General features: G+C 43.3%; 1 protein-coding gene across 4 annotated transcripts in view; it reads left to right on the top strand.

The window, feature by feature from the left end:
* Positions 1-17,497, top strand: part of Tex2 (testis expressed 2) — a 106,752-nt gene that overhangs the window by 80,263 nt on the left and 8,992 nt on the right. For all 4 annotated transcript variants that reach the window (XM_046427711.2, XM_058573725.1, XM_058573724.1 and 1 more), the window contains exons 7-8: positions 3,747-3,846; positions 12,088-12,220. In XM_046427711.2, coding sequence (XP_046283667.1) covers positions 3,747-3,846; positions 12,088-12,220 — 233 coding nt within the window. The remainder of the gene's footprint in view (positions 1-3,746; positions 3,847-12,087; positions 12,221-17,497) is intronic.

The raw sequence follows: 17,497 nt of genomic DNA on the forward strand, positions 1-17,497 counted from the left end.
TCTGTATCCCCTCCATTGATAGCCACACCCTCATCCCCTACCTGAGCTGCTGCATAGTGAAGTGCCCTGATCACCAGAGGAGACCCAGGCATAGGAATGATCAGAAAGGCAGAAGAAAGGTACCAAATTCTGCACCTGACATCACCATTTGCCAGAAGAACTCATTACTGCCAACTAGCCCATACCTCTGGAGGGTGCTAACTCTTAAACCTAGTAGTGAGTGGGTTCTGCTTAAACATCTAGTCAAGAACCAGAAGGGGAACAGAAGAGTGCCTAGAGGAGCCTGAGTTCTCTGTGACATAGACCTCCCACCTCCTGGTTTCCCTTGACGACTTGACATTTGGAGAACTCTGCTGGCCTTATCCTGGAATCTTAGATTGTCACCCTTACACATGACAATAAGTCATGCGGTAACAGAGCAGCCTTGTATGTGTATCTGGTGCCCCAGGATGGGTTTCAAATAAGCTGGGTTTCTGCCCCAGTAGCAAATGCACTCTGGGCCTTGGTTGCTGCTTGAATACAGCCTTGGGGCCCTCAGGGGCTCTGCCTGTGTGAGTGAATGCTCTGTCATTGCACACAGTTTCTGACTTATCACCTACCGACCTGAGCATTGCCCATACATCTGACTGCTCTATCCCAGTGAGTTTATTCCATAGGGTCAGGAGCATGCCTGTGGGTTCCTGTCTCACCACGGGGCCCATTGGGTGAGAAGAAAGGTTTCTGGGTGAACAGCACAGACCGACTGATCTTCTCTTGCCTTGTCCTGCAACATAGGAAGGAGGCTGTTCTAGGGTAGAAAGCTGGATAGAGGAGGGGTGTGAGGAAGGGTGGTTAGAGATATTCTAGATTCTTGAGGTTGGGTAAACAAGTGAATAAGTAGGAAGAAAGGCTCTGCTGATGGCAGTCCCCATTGTGCTTACTGATAGGTAAAGCTTCATCCACCCCTTGCCACCTCCTCAGCCCTCAGTGCCTTGAGGCCCCTCCTTTGTCTCAGGGCTTGTCCCAGGTCCTTCCTTTGTCTTTTCAGGGACTGTAGGGTACAGGATGGTATAGTGGAGGGAGGTGTGGCACAGAAAAAGGAAGATAGTTACATTCCTAGTGTGGCTCATTGTCAGACTTATGTTCCCATAGAAACACTGATGGAGGTGGCCTGTTCCTCAGCTAGCCCCAGGAAGTCTGTCTAACCTGGCAGGCTTCTAAAGTGCTGGGACTTGGAATGACAATAACAAAAATCACTGTGTAAGTGTGTGAGATTTTGATTATTTCCTTGGCCACGTACATTTTTGCGGGTTGATAGGGGTCAGCCCCACTTGCAGCACCTATTCTTTGGAGAAAGGTTTCCAAATGCAGTAACCACAAATGCAAAAATGCACGCATGAATGCTGCCTCTACTCACATTTTGCTCATTGAAGACATCAGAATCTCTGTAACCTAACCCCTCCACCCCCGGGAAAGATCAGAGGTGCAGTTCTCCTCATGAATCCTGCAAGTTTATGCTTTTCTGCATAGAATCAGCTGAAGAGGCCCAGCCAAGTTAGGTATTAAGTCTCTGCCTGACTAGATGCTACCTCATTTCGTGGGAAACATTGTTTATTTTTAAATTTTTAAAATCTTGATTTTTATTTTAAATTTTCAAAATTATTCCAGTGTTCAACTGGTAAAATGCTCATAACTCAAAAAATTCTGGGAGGAAATGAAAAGGAATCAGACTTTCCAGATTTAAAATTGTGTTACAGTTGGGTGCAGTAGTGCACACCTGCAATCCTAGAGTCTCAGGGGGCTAAGGCAGGAAGATCACAAGTTTGAGGCCAGGCTTGGCAATTCAATGAGATCCTATCCCAGAATTAAATAAAAGGGCTGGGATGTGACTCAGTGGTAAAGTGCCCCTGGATTTAATCCCCAGTACCAAAATAAAAAGAAAAAAAATTAATGTATTATAAAGCTAAAATAATAAGTTTGATAGTGGCAGAAAAAAGAAAGTCCAATACAGAATTCCAGGGTGTTGGGAATCTAGTATTTAAAGGTGGTAGTACAGGTTAGTAAGGAAGGTATTGATTGTTCAGTAAATAGGTTGAGATTGCTGACCAGTCATTTAGGGAAAAAATTAAATTGGATCCCTAATTTATACCTTACACAAAAAGAATGGATAACATGAAATTCTAAAAAATACATACATAGCCAGGCATGGTGGCACACGCCTATAATCCCAGCTACTCAGGAGGCTGAGACAGGAGGATCATAAGTTCGAAGCCAGCCTGGGCAACTAAGTGAGATCCTGTTCAAAATTTAAAAAATAGGGCTGGGCATATAGCTCAGTTGGTAGAGTGCTTGCCTTGCATGCACTAGGCCCTGGGTTTGATCCCCAGCAACACACACACACACACACACACACACACACACAATAATAGTAATAATAAAAACAATAAGAAGGACTGGGATGTAGCACAGTAGTAGTGGTGCTGGTAGTAGTACTAATAGTAGTAGCAGTAGTAGTAGTTCAATTCCCTGTACCACAAAACAAAAACCATATACAAAAATCCAGATGGAGAAAATACAAATGAATTAGCTGTATAATCTTGAGATCATGTTGGAATTTCTGAGTATGATACCAGTGCTATTATGATATTTCTTCTAGAATAAATTCCTGCTAATAGATTAGGAGGTGTGTTTTAGTCGGGGCCCAGCAGGAACCAGATGGCATGCTCAGATGAGTGACTGGAGGGGTCATGGAGTCACTGCTCCTTCTGGTCTCTTGGATGTTATAGGGCCTCCTCCAGCCCAAAGATGCCCTCATGCAGTTGTTGAGGCCTGAGCTTCTGTGTGGATTTAGCTCCTGCCAGGGTGTTAGACAGTGGGCTTGGTTTCAGACCCACTCATCTTTCTTGGTCTTCCTGGGCCAGCACAAGTGGGGAGCTGCGACCCTTCCTGAAGGGCAAGGCAGGGAACAGAAATCAATTATCAGAAATTGGGCAGGGTAGCTTGTGGAAAGGGCTTCCTCTGTCACAGGAGCTGTGACCTTCAGTGGAGGGAGAGGACAAGTGCTTGACTACGCTCTTCCCTATCCAGTGGTGTATCCCATGACCAGGTACAGTCAGAAGCCAAGGGGCAAGATGACCAGGGATGCAGTTTGCACAGACCAGCCTCTCAGCCTAGGGGGTGGGTATGGCTGTAAGGGACAAACAGAAAATATCCAGCACAAGGCCAAGGAGATGTGATTTCTTACAAGGGTTTTAATGGTGAGTTTTCCTATCAGAAATGTAGTGATTTCCTACTGGACACTAAGCACTAGTCAGCTAAGAGAGCTCCACATCCCAGGCTTCACCAACTCTGGGCCTTCTAATCTCGCCAGTGTGGCTGGCTCTGACTCCACAGGCAGGTCTCTGGTCAAATGTTACTTCTCAGAGAAGCCTTCCCTGATTCTGTAGCCAAGAGAGCCACCCTTGACCGAGAGCACCACACTTCCTGTGTCCTATTACCTGCTTTACAAGATTATATTATTTGTCTACCAATTTATCTGTCTCTACCTCCCCAGGTTTGTACTTCCCCAGTGTAAACCTCCCTAGAGCAAGGAACTGGCCTCCTTGTTCATGGTTCTGTCTGTGGTATATTGTGTGTGCACAATTATATTTGGTTAAGTAAGTGATGTGTCTCCCAAACCTGGACGACCATACCCTCCAAGAGTGTGTTGAACTCTGACTTACTTTAAGCATTTCCTAACTCATTTATTGTTTATTTCTTTTCTCTAGCTCCCCTACTTTATGAATGAGCTAACTCTGACAGAACTTGACATGGGGATGGCTGTGCCAAAAATCCTTCAGGCCTTCAAGCCTTATGTTGATCATCAAGGTAACTCTTGACTATTTAGATGGGAATTGATCATTTATATTAGCATCCAGATGTTTCCATTGCTGCAGATTCAATCCCAAGACTTTGTATTTGGAGGGAGCTGGAATCTTTTGAACCATCCTATTTCATATTGAATGTCTTTTGTTCTTAACAGTCACTGTCTTATACAAATGGGGAATATATCCAGGCTCCCTAAACAAGTCCTGCCAGTTTCTTGGATTGTTACAACCTTCAGCTCAAAGATGCCCTCCTGTCAGTTGATAGGGCCTGGGCTCCTGTGCGGGCTGTAGCCCTTGCTGTGTGAGGCAGTGGGCTGACTCAGACCCACTCTTCTCTTAGAGGCTTGTGGGCATCTGCCCCAGCCCTGGCTCCCTGCCAGAAGCTGCCTTTGTTCACATCACTTCCTTCCCACCCCAGCTCCTAGGTTGTAAATTTTTTGACCTTTGTGTTTTATCTCTTTATGTTCCTTATACTCCTAGTAGGTACTGAGTAAGTGCAAGACAGCAACATAAATTCAAATATAATAATGTGAGAGGAAGGCTCACTGCTGGGCAAAAAGCCCATGGAATTGATCTTTAAGTGATATTGGGGATTAAAGCCATGTGTACTCTACCACTGAGCTATACCCCAACCCTTTTTATTTTTATTTTGGGATAAGGTCTTACTAAGTTACCCAGGCTGGCCTCGAACTTATAATCCTGATGCCTCAAACTCTCACATCAGATTGATTTTTTTTTTAATTTTTTTCATTGTAGTTGGACACAATGCCCTTATTTTATTTATTTATTTTTATGTAGTGCTGAGGATCGAACCCAGGGCCTTGCACGTGCTAGGCAAGCACTGTACTGCTGAGCCACAGCCCCATCCCCAGAACTGATTTTTTAAATGTGCTACTGATACGGCATTTATGCTACTTTTGTAGATGGAGGGAAAAGTTTGATTTGAATACAGAGAATTTAAATAGATTTATGAGGATAATGGTTTATATGTCGAGCCTGGCATGGTAGTACACATCTGTAATCCCAGCTACTGAAGACTCTGAGGCAGGAGTATTCCAAGTTTAAGCCCAATCTGGACAACTTCATGAGACCTTGTCTCAAGGGGGAAAAAGAATGGGTAGGGATGTAGTTTAGTGGTAGAGCATCCCTGTATTCAATCCCCAATACTATAACAACAACAAAGATATTTGTGTCATGTGGTTTTAAAAGGATCTGGAAACTTGAAGTGGAACCGTCATTTGACCCAGTTATCCCTCTCCTCAGTATATACCCAAAGGACTTAAAATCATCCTACAGCAGTAAAGCAGTGACACCAATGTTTATAGCAGCTCAGTTCACAATAGCTAAACTATGGAACCAACCTAGATGCATTTAAACAGATGAATGGATAAAGAAAATGTGTTATATATACATAATGAAATAATACTCAGTCATCAAAAAAGAATGACTCTGACTTTTGCCAGTAAATGGATGGATTTGGAGACTATCATGCTAAGTGAAATAAGGCAATCCCAAAAACCCAAAGGCCAGATGTTTTCTCTGATATTCAGAAGGTAACACACAATAGGGGGGTAGGGGATAGAAGTTAAGTGGATTAGATAAAGAAGAATGAAGGGAATGGACGGGGGGATGGAAATAGGAAGGGCAGTAGAATGATTGGACATAACTTTCCTATGTTCTATATGAATATACCACAATGAAATTCCACATCATATTCAGCCATGAGTATGGGATCCTAATTAGATATACTCCATGTATGAATAATATGTTAAAATACATTCCACTGTCTCATATATATATATATATATATATATATATATATATATATATATATAAAGATCAAATTTTTTTTGAAAGATAAAAAATAAGTAAGAGGATTTAGGGAAATTTTAGTATGCAGGAGTTAAGTAAGAAAGAGGAGTTAGCCAGATAGGCATCAGCATGCAGGGGAAAGTCTTATGGGTTTCTTTACTGTAGCATCCCTTGCCAGTGAGCCTCTTTCCACTTAAAGCATCGTTACATTATTCTTAAAATGGCTCAGAAACAAGTTTAGGAAAAAAAATAATTACAGCTTTTCAAGAGAGAGATATTTATTTTGAAGTAAATGTTTTGTAGAATTTTTAAACTATAGAAGCTGTTTTTGTCTCTGTATGGCTGTGTCAGATGGTTCTTGTATTGTATATAAGGAAATCATTTTTCTGCTGTTGTGTACATTTGATGTAAATATGAAGAGATCTTTCTGTCACTATAGGTAGCAGCCCTGCATATCTCTCTAGCAATATTTCAACTGAAAGGGAGCCCATATTTCCATGTTTTTAGCATCACATTGATTGCAGAGAAAGATCAAAGCGTTTGCAAACCCAGAAGTCCATCTGTATGTTGAGATTGCCTGTAACCCCTCAGTATGTCTATACCTTGATGAATCTTTGTGCTCCTGGGTTTGGTCATTTCTGGTCAGCTAAAAGTGAAATTTGAGGAGATTTGGATTCTTTGCAGATGATTTGGCTATAGTTTTTTTAATCCCATGCACAATTTTAAAATTGCTTTTGATGTGTTGGTTACATAGCTGGAATCTTCACCTCTTCAGTGTGTAGGAGCTACCTTCCTTTCCTCTGACTCAGGTGCCCTTTGCTCTTTGCCTCTTTAGGAACTGACTGGTAACAAACTGGGAAATGATTAGCTTACACAAACCTCCTGAGAGTCATGCTTTAAAAAAGTAAATAATACATGTGCTCTATTTTCTGATGCCTTAGCAATCTCTTATCTCAGCCCTGTCCTTTGCTGAATTAATAGAAATTTCCAAGGAGAGGGGTGCAGGACCACAGGGGGCTTTGCAGCATCTAAGAAGTATCCCTGTGGCTTTGAACTCTGCATCCTCATGGGGCAGCTGTGGTCAGCCTTTGAGGATAATTCCAGTGAGTCTTGAGCTTCTTTCCTGTTCCTCAGGAGCAAGAGCCAGGGTAAGACATTTTACTGTGCAGATCAAGGCATTGCTGGTTTTTAATCCATGAGAGGTTTATTTAACTCCTTTCAGGGCCAGTTTTAGAGATCTGCCTCCTTGTATAACAAGAGAGAAAAATGTGACCAGAGAAAGGAACAAAAAAGTCATAAAGCTCATAGGGTTAAGTTTGATCAAATTAGGTTTTTCCACATCTGCAAAGGATGCATGTATGATGGTAAAAGATTAATGAGCATGAAAGAAATACAGCCACACCCAACTTAACGATGGGGATACATTCAAGAACATTAGTTGATTTCCAGGTTGTGCGGACACCATAGAGTGCTTATACAAGCTAAGAAACTGTGACATCACTAGGTGACAATCTTATGGGATTCATCAGTGACCAGAGGTCATTAAGTGGCTCGTCACTGTGTCGTGTGTTGGATTCCATTGCTCTAGGTGGGAACCTTTCCTTTTAGGGATTAAAATCTGGGATGATTTGCTAGAACTGACCCTGAAAAACAGAGCTCAACCTTCCAGGGAAATGTAATCCAGGCAAAGGAGGCTTCCGTAGCTCCAAGGAGAGGCATCTCCAGTAGAATCTGCTCCTGCCCTTTTGAAAAATATTTTCCTAACTTGTGCTTGCTTGTTGGCAGCACGTGGCTTGGAAGGGATATTTAGGCCAGAGCCAGGAGGAGGCACTTCTTAGGCAACACACAGTGTGGCTCCCAGTGCCAACTCGGGTGAGACTGCTTGGTTCACAGCTCCATTTCTTAGGCAGGTTTCTGAACCTCTTCACTTCCTCAGTGCTCAAATGGGAACCCTCACAGCACCCAGCTCACAGTTTATCTTGAGAGTTATGTGAGTTAACTCGTGAAAGGCACTTCCATGAAAGGTCCATTGACAACTAAAAAATATTTTTTTGACCAAGTTTAAGGGATTGCTAAGTTTTCTGAGGTCTGTTAGAACAGAATATCATGTACATTCTAAGAGCTTAGAAACTCCAGCATCTGGTAGTGATAATATATGATTCGATATTCCATTTTAAGGAGTTTTGTTCTTTAAATGTTAAATATTGACTTTCAGCGAGGGAACCGGAGGAACGGTGGAACAGTGAACATGAGGCCCAGCTAAGGGGAGCGAGGCTGCAGGTTCGTTTACCATCTTCCCAGTAGCAGGTGTCCCGTTAAGCCTGTCCCTGAGAGAACAGTCAAGGCCTTCAGTAGCAGTAAGACAGGGAGCTGTCATTCACTGTCAGTTGTGTAAGACTACCACATTTACATGGCCATGGTAGGAGAGTTACTGAGGCCATGGGATTTGTTCACTAGAAACCCCCAGAGAGAGCAGAAGAATGTCTGTTCCGCTTGTGGCTCTTCTTGTCTCTGGGGATATGCAACCAGGCATGCTTATTGTCTCTTGGGAACCGTGATCTGAGCTGCACCAGGTGGCCAACCCCATCTTTATTCTTTTTTTTTTTAATATTTATTTTTTAGTTGTAGTTGGACACAATATCTTTATTTTATTTTTATGTGGTGCTGAGGATCGAACCCAGGTCCTTGCACGTGCTAGGTGAGCACTCTACCGCTGAGCCACAATCCCAGCTCCCCCATCTTTATTCTTGATCAAGTATGTATTTCCTAAGGGCAGGGTCCACCCCTGTATTTTTAGCTTTAAAGTCCTGCAGTAAGAACTTTGTAAGCACTTTGGGTGGAATGAGCTATTGTTTCTGCTGCAGTCCCTCTGAGCAGTGGTCCTGGTGGTGGTGACTGCTCCTACCCCCATGAAGCTAGAGAGTGGAACAACTTGGCAGATCCTCACAGGAAGATTGACTAAAGCTTGTCATTCACTGTCAGTTGTGTGTCATATGTTGCCAAACAAAGTGCCAACTTTATAGGGGCTCACTGATAATCGGGACTCACCATCTCCTGAGGGCCTCTCATGAGCACCCTTTAGCCCCCTTTCCTGAGTATCTTTTAGGGCCAACTCTAACTTCTGCTTAAAGCATCAAAATTTGTCCTGCTCTTCAACTTTGGCTTTTGTCCTGAGCACTCCCCAGAGCAGGTGATTAGAGAAAGCAGCATTTTAAATGGAACACCTCACTGCAGAGTCTTAACATCTGTCAAGAGCACAAATGAGAAAGACCTGTAACTGCATTCATCCAGAGTAGCTGCATCAAGTTAAGATTGTCTCTTGGAGCAGTGTATGTCCCCGTCTTCACACTGTGGCTACATTTATACATCCCCCAGGGGAGACAGCCTTCCTGGTAACCTCATTTCTTCTTTCAGTCTTGCAAGGCTCGGGCTTCCTGGCTAGTTTGTCTGGACTCAGAGTTGCGAAAGTCTTAAGTGCTTCCCGGTCCTCCAGGCACTTGTAGCCTGCTCAGTCATTGTCATTTGCCCTCTAATGCTAAAATAGTTTCCTTATCCTCATTTCATTGCAGGCACATCATATTAATTTGTTGAAATATTTATTTGCTGTTCACATCTACTTTTAAATATTCTCAATTCATTCTTTTTTTTTTTTAATTTTTTATTGTTGGTTGTTCAAAACATTACAAATTTCTTGACATATCATATTCCACACTTTGATTCAAGTGGGTTATGAACTCCCACCTTCACCCCATACACAGATTGCAGAATCACATCAGTTACACATCCATTGATTTACATATTGCCATACTAGTGTCTGTTGTGCTCCGCTACCTTTCCTCAATTCATTCTTATCTATTTTCACTGGGTGCCAGGATTGAAGGCCTCCTGAGACATATCCAGCACTATAAAACCCAAATCCTTCTCTTTCACAGGATTGGTCAGATGTCCAGGCCATGTCCTGCAATGTCAGATCTCTGGTTGCCCAGTGCAGCCTCTTTCCTGGGAGCAGCAGTAGGCGAGGCCAGAGCAAGCAGTAAGAGTGGGCTGGCCATAGTAGAGAAAGGGAAGCCAGGAGGTGCCAGGAGCTGCTGTCCACAGCCCTCCCCTGAAGAGGCAATGTGGTCTCCCTCTGTGGTTGAGGAAACTGATGCATAGAGGTCATGAAACCCAAGCCCTAGTCCATGTGGCTGGGCTCCATGGTGTTCCCTGGGCCTTATCTGCTTCAGCTCTTGGCAGTGGGGCTGGATCACACCCCAGGGGACCCAGCTCATATTCCAGTGCCTGGGGCCTGAGCCAGCAATTTATTGAGCCTGTGTCCATATCCCTCATGTTAAGCACAGACAAACAAAAGCCTTCCATTTTGGAAAATTTTTTTTTAAATTAAAAATTTTTTAAAACTCTGGTCACTTTAATGTGACAACTTTCAAAGGCAATTCATGCTGTTAGTATTTATCAGAAGCCTGAATAGGATTTCTAAAAGTGGTTATGTTTGAATATAACAGGTAGTTTGAATCTGTTAATTCTCAAGTTTAAAAGAGACAGAGATATTATACAATAATGAATATCTTCATTTTTGATATTCTTTTTCTATTGAGTTTAGATTAACACTAGCCTTTTTGCCCTACTCCCCTTTCTATTGGAAGTGACTAATGAGTGAGTATCTTTATTGAAGCAGATGTGCCCTTTATTTCCAGTAACAGTATTTTGAAGAGCAATCTAGTTAATGTTCTTTAGCTGCTTAATGTAAGCAAGAGGGCAGTTTTGTGAGTGTTGCTATAGTCACAGTTGATCTGCATGTCACTTAATTAAACCAGGTCATTCATGGAAAATAATCACCTTCAATTATGACAAAGAGAATTTGTTGAACACAAAATGGAAATTATTCTGCCTTTAGTGAGGAATTACACCATTAGTGCTTCTTGGGTTAAGTAGTGCTTTTGTCTGAGGGGTGGCCATGTAGGGGAGGGGTCATTTACTGTAATTGCTTGAAAATGCTGCTGTGTGTGAACAGTGGTTTTAGATTAATTTCCTGCTTCCTTTTAGATGTTGTCATTTGTCTGGGAATCTGTAAATGTTTATTAACATTTAAACACCCACTTGAAAGATTATATTTTGATTGGAAGTTCATGAAGTATCACAGAGCAACTGATTCTGAAAAATCAGAGTGTGCCCTACCTTACCTGCCTTACCTGCCTACATTTCAGACACTAGTCAATGGCCATTCCAGGGGAATCCACAAGCTAAAAGCCTCTTAGATTTGGGTTTATGGTGATAGCATCTTTAAATAGATCTTTAAACTCAGAAACAAAGTGGTTACCCAACTTTACCTGGATAATTGTGAGAATTGAAAGGTAATCCTTATGTTTCCATTATGAGGCAATTTCCAGAAAGAAAGAGGTTCAAAAAGTTTTTGTCACAAACTATAGTTAATTGTGCTCCGTTTTTGTGTACAATGAGTCAAAATGTATAACTAATTAGAACAAATTAAAAAGAAAGATGGGGAGGGCTGGGGTTGTGGCTCAGTGGTAGGTTGCTTGTCCAGCACATGCGAGGCCCTGGGTTTGACCCTCAGCACCACATAAAAAAAACAAAATAGGGGCTGGGGATATAGCTCAGTTGGTAGAGTGCTTGCCTCACATGCACAAGGCCCTGGGTTCAATCCCCGTACCACCAAATAAATAAATAAATAAAGGGGGGCTGGGGATGTGGCTCAAGCAGTAGCGCGCTCGCCTGGCATGCATGTGGCCCGGGTTTGATCCTTAGCACCACATACAAACAAAGATGTTGTGTCCGCCGAAAACTAAAAAATAAAATATTAAAAGTTCTCTCTCTCTCTCTCTCTCTCAAAAAAAATAAATAAATAAAAAATAAAATAAAAAAGGTATTGTATCCAACTACTTCTAAAAGAAAATAAATAAATATTAAAAAAAAGAAAGATGGGGGGGAAAGTTTTTGTTCCCATACTTTGTACCCAATTAAATCTGACCCGTTTTTCTGCACTCTAACCCTAGGAACTTTAGGAAAGACAGTGTTCTCTTCTGGGTCTCTTGGAGACAGCCTGGCTCATGGGGAAGTCTCTGCCCCTCCCTTCTGCCTTATAACCAGCAGCCCATCAGCAACCCATCTGACTCTGCCTGCATCAAGCCATTTCCTCCTGTGAGGAGAAGCCAGAGGATGGGGTCCTTCCAGTGCTGATGTGTGCGCTGAGTTCACTTGACCATCGTGATGGGGGCAGTGCTGGCTGCTTGCCAAGCACGCAGACCATTTCCTTCTTTTCTCCCACGCATTGATCGTAGAGTGGTCTCATAGCCCTCTTCTTGCTAGTGTGATGCTGACTTGGATACTTGAAAATATGTTTTTATACTGTCATTTAAAGTCATGTTTTTGAGGGGACGGAATAAAACCTCCTGTTTTTTCACTATTTCTCCAGGACTCTGGATCGACTTGGAAATGTCCTACAATGGGTCCTTTCTGATGACTCTTGAGACCAAAATGAATTTGACCAAACTAGGTAAAGAGCCTCTTGTTGAAGCCCTGAAGGTTGGAGAAATTGGCAAAGAAGGGTAAGGGGCTATATATGAACTTACTAACCCAACCCTGGGGGACCAGCCTCTCCCTGCAGCCTCTGTGAAGCAGGTCTGAGGTGTGGGAGCCTCTGGATGGCAAGCACACTTCAGTGTAAGTGGGCCACAGAGCAATTTGGGGACAATTTACAAGCTTTTCCCAGGGACTATGAGTTCTCATCCCCTGCTCAGCCATGACAGTGTCTTCTGCCTCAACACTGTGAGGGTCACAGTCACGGGGCTGGGTAATAAGTCTTGATTACCCCAGAAAGCACCACTGACAAGCAGGGTAGACTCGTTAGAGTGACAAAGCACTCTGCAAATCAAATCATCGCTTCAAAAGCTCTTTCAGTTCTCGGCCATAGACAGCGCTGTGTGGAGTAGGCTAAGGCCCCTTGGGGAGATATTGCTTTAATCACCAAGTCAGAATTATTTATAGAGATGGTTGATTTTTTTTTTTTTTTTAGTCGAGAGGGTACTCTGCAAATGTTCTGAGAAACATTTTCCTAAAATAGTACAATATGAATTTGCTTAGTAAATTCTTCTCTTTGTAAATAGTGTATCTGTGTCCAGAGGTGTCTGATTTAGAAATATTCCAAAATTGTGAGATACTTAAGGGAACCTAATATTTTTAAATTTTTGCTTTAATGCGTACAGGAAATAAGCTAGAACTTTTATCATTCCCACACACCTTGAAAGTGGCTGCTCTGATTACATGTTTAAGTGATATCATTGTTTTTATCAAATTAAAAATGTATTTCTTGTTCTGTAGTTCCTTTACATGGACTAAACAGTACAATGACAGGGAAATAACGTAAGGGGCCACCTTCACAGGAGCTAAATGCAAGACCCAGGCTCTAGGATTTCTGCTTAGCTACAGTACTGACCTACTGCTCTCATTCATGCTTCATGTGATAATGGCAGACTGGGGGAGCTGGGTTATACCTGCAAGATTATTCTTTTGCTTTGATTATCCTGATTTATGCAAGTTACTTATTAAAATATTCCTATTTTAATAATTGGAGAATTTCACCTGCTGTGTGCAATCTAACTTATATCTACTATTTTCCTTTCATTTTCTGCTATTTGTTAAAATGTATTTGGATTCGGCAATCTGTGGATTTGTATTTTCTGGTGAGTGGTACTTATCAACTCTCCCTGTGGCATTCATACCCTGTAAGTGCTGAGTCTTGTTTGGTCCCATGTGAAGGCATGAAGAGGCCTGTCTTTTCATTGTGTTCCTAGACATGAAGGCATAGTCCAGGTCCTATAAGGACTGGGGTTGGGAATAGAGGCAAAGCTTTGCTAACAGGTAAAATCTCACAGACTTCCCCAGTTAGAATTACTGGGGTCCTGAGCTAGCCCTCACCACTTCTTGTCCATTGCCCCAAGCCTGTCCCCATGTACAGCTGAGCACCATCCGTCCAGCCTCGTGACAGCAGAGTTGCAGAAGCAGTCTTGAAAATGAGGTCTCCAGGGCTGGGGTGTAGCTCATTGGTAGAGCATTTGCCTATCAAGCATGAGGCCCTGGGTTCCATCCCCAGCACCACCCCCCAAAAATGGAGGAGGGGAAGAAAAGAGGTCTACTAAATGGTAGCAGTGACACAAGTTTCAGTCAGAAGGATTTATGCAGGGAGCCCTTTCTGAAAACAGCTCTGTGCCGGCACAGAGGTTCAAATTCTCCACTGGAAAGGGATTCTTGGGCATCAGGTTGCCAATAAGGCCAGGTCCCTGGTCCTGGTCACTTAGGCATTCCACATTCACTGCCATTTATGTAGCTCACAAACTGTGACTGATCAGAGGGTGCACATATTCCTAAGCAAGCCATGGTCTCCAGACTGAGTGAGAAAACCCTCGGCTTTAGGAATGTGGTGGTATCAAATTTAATTTTTAATATACTTCTAAAGTATATTTTTTCCTAGAAGAGTTTGTTATAAAATGTTTTGCTTCTTCCTGTGAGGATGTTAAATTATATATCGATATGTAATTGCCTGCCATTTATTCTTAAAAGCAAAACTGGGTGTGGTGGCACACATATTGCAAGTTTGAGGCGAGCTTCAGCAACTTAGTGAGACTGTCTCAAAGCAAAAAATAAAAAGAACTGGGAATGTACCTCAGAGGTAAAGTGCCCTAGGCTTAAGCCCCAATATTCTCTTCCCCTCAAAAAAAGCAAAGTATATAATCTAAAAGCACTTCATCTGGGAAGGAAAAGACCTAGGAAAATGGATCCTTAATCATTTTTTTGCAAAAAGAACCCCTTGGTGATCCTGAGCACTCTGGAGTCTTCTTTCAGAAGATGCCTCCACAGGCATCATTTGACTCAAAGTTTCTGGGAGCCTCTAAAAACCCATCTGTGGTTAAGAACCTAATCCCAGAAGTGATTCTAGAATCCACTTCTTCACTTCTTCAGTCGTGAGCAGTTGGGATCACGTTGAGGCAAAGTGGCAGAGGAGAGACAGAAGGCAGCACACGTAGTAGCTTTTATGAGGCATGTGATCTTTGCTACTGACACTCTCCTTAATATTAAATCTCCAAAGAGCAGACTGTGAGATGGGCCAGTAGTGGCCCTCTTCCCCAGGCCTCCCTTCAGCCTGTGATCACCTGTCCAGGGCCACACTCAACACAGGGGTTTGTTTCCAGTGTCTGGCTCTGGCAGGGCCTAAGCTTTATCTTGCTTTTTTCAGTGCCCATTCAAGTGTGCAAATGATTATACTTTGGGGAGTCTCTGAGGAGATGCTACTCCACCTGGAAGAAGTCTCTTCCTGGCAGGAAGTCTGTTGTTACCTGTGACATCTGAGGGCAAGATGGAGAAATCGAAATCTGTGTTGTTTTGTTCCAGTGAAGTCCCTTCCCTTTGAAATGTGTGCCCACTGTGTATTCATAGACATTTTTCTTCTAGGTTTTGCCTTTCCTAGATAGCTTTTTTGTCATACATTATAGTTAACATCAGTAAGTATTGGAAATGGAATTCAAGAGCTGGGAGTATATAGTTCACTGATAGAGCATTTGCCTACACACCAAGGCCCTGGGTTTGCTCCCCAATCCTGCAAAAAACAAATGAACAAATAAAAAAAGGAATTCAGGTAGTGAGCTGAGCAGACTAAACCTTAGGAAAGGACCTGAAGAGGACCCATATGGATCAAAGGAAAGCATTCTGCATGTAAGGTATTGGCCTGTTCCTTCCTCACTACTGCAGCTTGGGCCTGTGTGCAGGTTCTCACCGGGCGACCCCCTCTGACCTCCATATTGGGTCACTGGTCTGTTTCACCATCCCTCGACCCCCAGACCCCTGACCTTCTGGGAGCCAAGAACTCGCAGTTTCCACTGTGACTTGGTCTTGTTGATGAGTGTGTACTCATGTGTGTCTGCAGCAGAGGCATGGGACTGAATTCCTTTAAGTTAAAGAACATTTTTTTATAAATGTGGTCTCTTATAGGGCTGCAGAATCTAATTACGGTCTCTTCACTTAGAGCATTTTTAAGCTGCATTTTAGAATTGCCTCAGGAATCTGACATTCTTTTAACCATCCTGAGGGATAGCAAGTCATCTTGCTTTGTAGATGGTATAGACATAACTAGTCTTTGTCAGAGGTCATGGTGATTATGAAACCAAGAAAAAAATTTTTTTTTCATTCAAGGCAAAGCATTGGTGATAAAAAAGATCACTTTTTTTTGTGCCTGACCCCAAACACATTCCAAAAAGATGTGCAGCAGAGGCCACATGACTGGAACAAGCCTGTTCAGGTGGCTCTCTGAGAGGGCAGCACACTCATATGGAATTCTCATGTGTGTTTAAAGCTGTTAGGCCCATCACCTTCAAACACATCTTCTATGAGGATGTGCAGTGTGTCTTTCTCTGAAGTTCTTGCTGGCATCATGAGGTCAAGATCATAAAATGCATGTTTAGTTATAAACAAATATCAACCAAACATTGAGCCACACATGTGGCTCAGTACTTATTGGAAGTATTGGTGTTGCATAATACAGCTCCTAGTGCAGACCTTAAAGGTACCACTTGGTCAAAATCAGAATTTCACATCTTCTGATCTGCTTTAACTGATATAGCATTATCTAAATTCCTCACTTCAGACCAACAAAATTTGTCCTGTTCTCTGTACTACAGAGGATTAGTTAGGGAACCTGAGAGCTCACTGCAGGCTTAGCCTTTGGCATCTTCTGCCCAGGGTCTGGAGCTGCCAAATGACACACACAGATGGGAACACAAGGGAGTGGCTCAGCAGATCTCCCTCTGATCTTAGGTCCTGCAGGCAGCCCTTTGTGCTGTGTGGATGGGGAGCAGACCCTGTCCTGTCGAAACAGAGCAAGGCCTGAGAGCCAAAGAGCACAGCCACTTGTCTTCTGATGGAGAGGTAGGGTGGCTGTGTGTGGATTGGCAGTTTACATCTCTGACTGTCCTCATCTCAAGACACAGGGGTTAGGCTCTCTTGTGAATCATGTTTTGTGCTGTACATTGGATTTGAAAGATCTCCGTGAGGGCTGCTAACCACAGAATTCTCTGAAATGGCTCTGTGAACAACCAGTGCCCAGAAACCCTTCCTGAACTAGCCAGGCTTGTGATGGAAGGAGGGAGAGAGAGGCAATCAGGTGCTGCTGGGGGATGGGATGAGGGGCGTTTGTTCTGCAGACAGAGCTCCCCTTTACTGTGGAAGTCCAGCTTGCTGGCTCTAGGGCTGGCTCTAACATTTCAGAGCTGGGGTTGAGCAAGATCCTCATGTCCTTCCAGAGAGGACATTCTTGGGATCCTCTTACAGCTGGGCTCCTGTTTCAGATGTGGCGACTTCAGTCCTGCCCTCCTGTACATGATGCGGGGGTACTGCTGGCCCTTCATGGCCACAACAGCATGTGCACTCTGCCCATGTCCTCAATGGTCAGGAGATGACTGCCCTGGTGGGCTTCTGGTGGCCCAAGAACGGTGTCAGAGGAAAACCAAAGAGCTGCAGCTGCAGGAAGACAGGGCCTATCTCTACTGTAAAATTACCCTATCTCGATAATTTTGTCCTTATCAACAATTTAAGGCCCAACCTCTGCTTAGTGAACATTTGGTTGCCTAATTCTGTTCAGAAGAACTCTCTCCCTCATCCATTTTATCCTGATTTAGTCCCTGAGCCTCAGAGACAAGTCCCTGTCAGTACTGTTTGTGGCAAAGCCACAATCCAGGAAGGGAGAGCTGCCTTGGTGGAGCTGAAGGTCAGCTAGGAAGCCCCCAGTGTCCCTCAGCAGGGAGCCTTGGTCTCTCACCTCTGCTGCTGATCCAGTA

This window comes from Marmota monax, unplaced genomic scaffold (genome assembly GCF_021218885.2).
Source record: "Marmota monax isolate L192 unplaced genomic scaffold, Marmota_monax_Labrador192_F-V1.1 WCK01_AAM20220418_F8-fsc00285, whole genome shotgun sequence".
Taxonomy (NCBI): Eukaryota; Metazoa; Chordata; class Mammalia; order Rodentia; family Sciuridae; genus Marmota; species Marmota monax.